At 42.9% G+C, this 4,370-nt stretch overlaps 1 protein-coding gene across 1 annotated transcript; it reads right to left on the bottom strand.

The window, feature by feature from the left end:
* Window positions 1–3,165: 3,165 nt before the first annotated feature.
* On the bottom strand, window positions 3,166–4,107 carry LOC148006015 (olfactory receptor 2A12-like). Its single transcript, XM_087551550.1, has one exon. The coding sequence runs from the start codon at window positions 4,105–4,107 to the stop codon at window positions 3,166–3,168; it is 942 nt and encodes a 313-aa protein (XP_087407676.1).
* Window positions 4,108–4,370: the final 263 nt, after the last annotated feature.

Below are 4,370 nucleotides of genomic sequence, written 5' to 3' on the forward strand. Positions count from 1 at the left end.
GGTATATCATCATAGGCAGGCAGCGGTGTCTTCTCCCTCCCAGTGGAGTGCGGGAACTCACTCAGGGACTTATAGATCTTAAGTACATTAATAAGACTTGGTTTCCAGATACATCAGGTTCTAGAACATTCTCTCTAAAACTCACTGTGGCCCCGCCTCAGCTATCTCCTCTGTAAATTGCCAAGAATAACTTCTTCCCATCTGCAGTTGCTGAGAGAACTAAGTATGATTATGGCAAGCACCTGGTACCAGAAGTGGCCGACTTTGCATAATCATGAATGTCCATCCCTGACTTCTTCTTGTGCCTTAGAGTCCTAAAGATTCCAAAGGTGAAGAGTGGGCTGAGAGGTCTTGCCTGTCCTACCACAGGCCACCATAGCATTGACATGATTTTTAAAGTACTGTGAGCTGGTCCTGAAACACGTTCAACATGAAAAGTTAACTAAAACTACAATTATAGCTGGTTTGTAGTGTGCATGTCTTTAATCCCAGCACTCAAGAGGAAGAAGCAGGCCAAGCTCTGTGGGTTCAAGTCCAATCTAAAATACAGAGCTTTTTCCAGCGCATAACCAGGGCTTCACAGAGAAACCTTGTCAAAAGAAAGAAAGAAAGAAAGAAAGAAAGAAAGAAAGAAAGAAAGAAAGAAAGAAAGAGAGAGAGAGAGAGAGAGAGAGAGAGGAAGGAAGGAAGGAAGGAAGGAAGGAAGGAAGGAAGGAAGGAAGAACAAAAGAAAGGTAGGAAGGAAATAAAGAAAAGAAAAGAAAAAAGAAGAATAAAAGAAGAAAACCCCTACTATCTTGGGTCACCTCCTTGAGTAATCTCATGTTCACGTAAGAGTTAACTGTATTTGCACACTGTCATTCTGTGGTACACAGCTTCTGTGATAAATAACACCTAGCTCATCATGGTCAATGAGGCCCTCTGATTACATAATGCCTTCTGGTTCCTATATTAGAAGACATTCTGTTGTTAAGAGGCCAATGCTTCCTAAATTGCTCTACATATTCAATGTATCTCTCTCATAGTCCTCACTCCCACATTCTTTAGAATTGTGAAATGGGTCCTAAAAGTCACTGGAAATTGCAAGGGATTCAGAAAAGGCAAAAAGAATCTTGAAAAAAAGAAGGTTGGAGGGCTCCTGATTTCCAATCTCACATCCATAGCAACCAGAAAAGAAAGATGGTGGCAAAAGGTTCACATGAGATTGACTATAATAAGACTGACACTCCAAAGTTTGACACAAACACGATAGTTCTTGACAACCATGTTGGTTACACCAATTAAGATTTTTCAGTCCTTTTTATTGGTAGATTTTATTGGTAGCTAGAACAGAGTAGGGTCAATCCTCTGAAGAACCTCTTGCTGCCCAATTTCTGGGATACCGATTTAAGAGCAAAAACTAATAATTATAACAGTTACATTATGGTCAGAGGAACCTTGAATTGTTCACCCCTGGGAGGGCATAATAGTTATTTTACACAAAACTTGACAATTATTTTGGTTAATACATCTGGACCATAGTTAAGGCCATGAAAAATCTCAACTATGTTGACAAGGCAGATTTGGCCTTTCTGGGGAGGGAGGAAGAAGGCAGAGGATTGTTTAGGCAAAGGCAAAGGGGGATCGAAAAAGATGACATTATCTCAATTAACTCAACAGAAGCACTAAAATGTACATCAACCAATAATAGTCAAGGATGTAAAGATCACTCAATGAGACAAGCACACATAAAAGAATGAAAACTGGACCATGGTCACATGCTGTGAACAAAATTACCACAAAATGGATCGAAATGTAAATGAAATGTTTAAAATCTAGGAGGATTTCTCAGGACCTTGCATTAGGAAATTATACCTTGGATATATTCTAGGAGACAGAGATAAAAGTGATTGAGGTGGATTTTACCAAAGTGAGGCCCTTATGATACAAAAGACATCATCCAAAAACTGAAATATCAGCAGGTCTTGTGTCATAGACCCATAATCACAGTAATGGGAGGTGGAGACAGGAAGATCTGAAATTCAACATTGTTTCTAGATACATTGAAAAGTCCGAGCTGGCATGGGGTTTATAAGGCCTTCTCTTAACACGAACCCACAAATAAATAATAAATTCTATCAATGGATTATATTTAGGACACAACCCACAAACATGATTAAAGAAGAAAATCAGAAGGCAGACATCATTAGTGAAAGAATAGTTCAGGCCCTGAAGCACAGAGGAATTTGCTTATTGGCCAGACAAGAGCTACTCTGGAGCTGATAGGTAAAGGATACCACCACCTCAGTGTAGAAAAGGACCAGCGTCAGCTGTCACAGGGGAGACGTGTCCTCAGATGCTTCATGCCACTTGCAGCAAGAGCTGGGACTTCTGCAAGGAAACCAGCTCCCTCAGCTTCCACTTGACCACACAAGGCGGACTTCATTATGTTTAACCAGAGACTACATTGAATTTAGGCAGGAAACTTGGTCTCAACCTGTATGTCCGTCCAACACTGCTTTAATTTTAATAATGACAACCTGTGCTGTATTACTTAGCCTGCAGCACATCAGCCTCTACTGTTTCTATTACAATATCACTAACAACAAGTTTCCTGCTGACTTAAGTGTATGCAGTGGACTTCCAGGAAAATACAGCCCGCTACATAACTCCTAGTAATTATTTATTTCTCTATACTGGAACTATAAACACCAGACCACTGTCACATGACTTACATTGCTTCTCTGTGGAAGTAAAATATTTCCCAACCTCTTGCTGTCAGGCCGGATTTTGATGCTTTCACTGGCAAAAGAATGTCTGTCAGGGGAGGCTGATCGCTATTGAGAAGCTGACATGTTCTAGGTCCTATCCACTATTCCATTCCTTCTGTTCTTGAATGTATTGTATACCGGATGGCTCTTTCAGGATAGACCTGAGACTGACTACATGAATGAATTCCCAACAAATTTGAGCAAATGTGAGGAACGAGTGAGTCTCTCCACTTATAGCCCCTAAGATATGGTGGTGTTTTCTGTAAAACTGTAGTTCATCAAGACAGTCCTCTCAGTTTCATAAACGTCCCCAGTTCCAGTCACCTACACAATGTTGCTCACATACAACAAAGACACTATGCCTTAAACACTGAACATTTTATGCAATGTTTATCTAAGGCTTTACCGTCCTGCTTCACAAGTCCACCCTAACACGTCCTATCATCTTGAGAAATGCTCTCTTGATGTCCTTGTTTCTCAGACTGTAGACCACAGGATTCAGCAAGGCTGTGAAGGCATTGTAAAAGAGAGAGATCTGCTTGTCTCGCTCAGGAGAGTAGCTGGAGCTGGGCCTCATGTAGACATAAGAGGCTGGAGCATAGAAGAGGGTAACCACGGTCAGGTGGGAGGCACAGGTAGAGAAAGCCTTGCAGCGGCCCTGGGTGGACTTGATCTTCAGAATTGCCATGGCAATGCGAATGTAAGAGGCCACAATGAGGGAGATTGGAGTGATAATCATAAAAACACTCAGGACCAGGTCTACCATCTCAATGAGGTGGGTATCCATGCAAGCCAGGCTCCGCACTGAAGGACCTTCACACAAGTAGTGGTTGACCCTGTTGGGCCCACAATAGGGCAGACTCATGGTGAAGAAAGTATGCAGCAAAGAGGAAAGGAAACCACAGATCCAAGACCCTGCTGCCAACCGTATGCACAGGCTCCAGTTGAGGATGAGAGTATAGCGCAGTGGATAGCAAATGGCCACATACCGGTCATAAGCCATGACAACAAAGAAGGTGCACTCAGTTATACCCAGGGCACCAAACACATACATCTGCACCCAGCAGCCAGCAAAGGAGATGGTCTGAGAGTGAGCAAGAAGATGCACCAACATCTGGGGCACAGTGGTAGTGACATAGCTCATATCCAACAGGGAGAGGGTACAGAGGAAGAAGTACATGGGCGTGTGCAGCTGTGTGTCCAGGCAGACCAGCATGATGATGAGCCCATTGCCCAGGACTGAGCTCAGGTAGATGAGAAGGAAGACAAAGAAGAGGATGTTGTTGGTCGTAGGGTCCCTGGAGAAGCCAAGCAAGATGAACTCTGAAACCCAACTTTGGTTCTGCCTTGGAATCATGTAAATCACCAAGCCTGTAAAAGAATCCCATTCAGCTGTGTGCATTCCACTGGGACACCTGATGCATGGTGGCCCAGCAAGATGGCACCTACAGAGGGAGGAAGACTGGAGCGTGGATTCTGAACACACTGCTCACTTTCTCCACTCTTCCCAATTACCTGACTACTCACTGCCTCAGTCCCTTCATCTATAAAATGAAGCTGATGACACTCATTTCCCTGGATTATGTTGAATAGCTCATTGTTAATTATTAGTAACTATTA

Source organism: Rattus norvegicus, chromosome 5, assembly GCF_021556685.1.
Source record: "Rattus norvegicus strain SHRSP/BbbUtx chromosome 5, alternate assembly SHRSP_T2T, whole genome shotgun sequence".
Taxonomy (NCBI): domain Eukaryota; kingdom Metazoa; phylum Chordata; class Mammalia; order Rodentia; family Muridae; genus Rattus; species Rattus norvegicus.

Excerpts from the sequence above, each read along its gene's own strand:
- LOC148006015 (XM_087551550.1), bottom strand. The coding sequence starts at position 4,107 with ATGATTCCAAGGCAGAACCAAAGTTGGGTTTCAGAGTTCATCTTGCTT.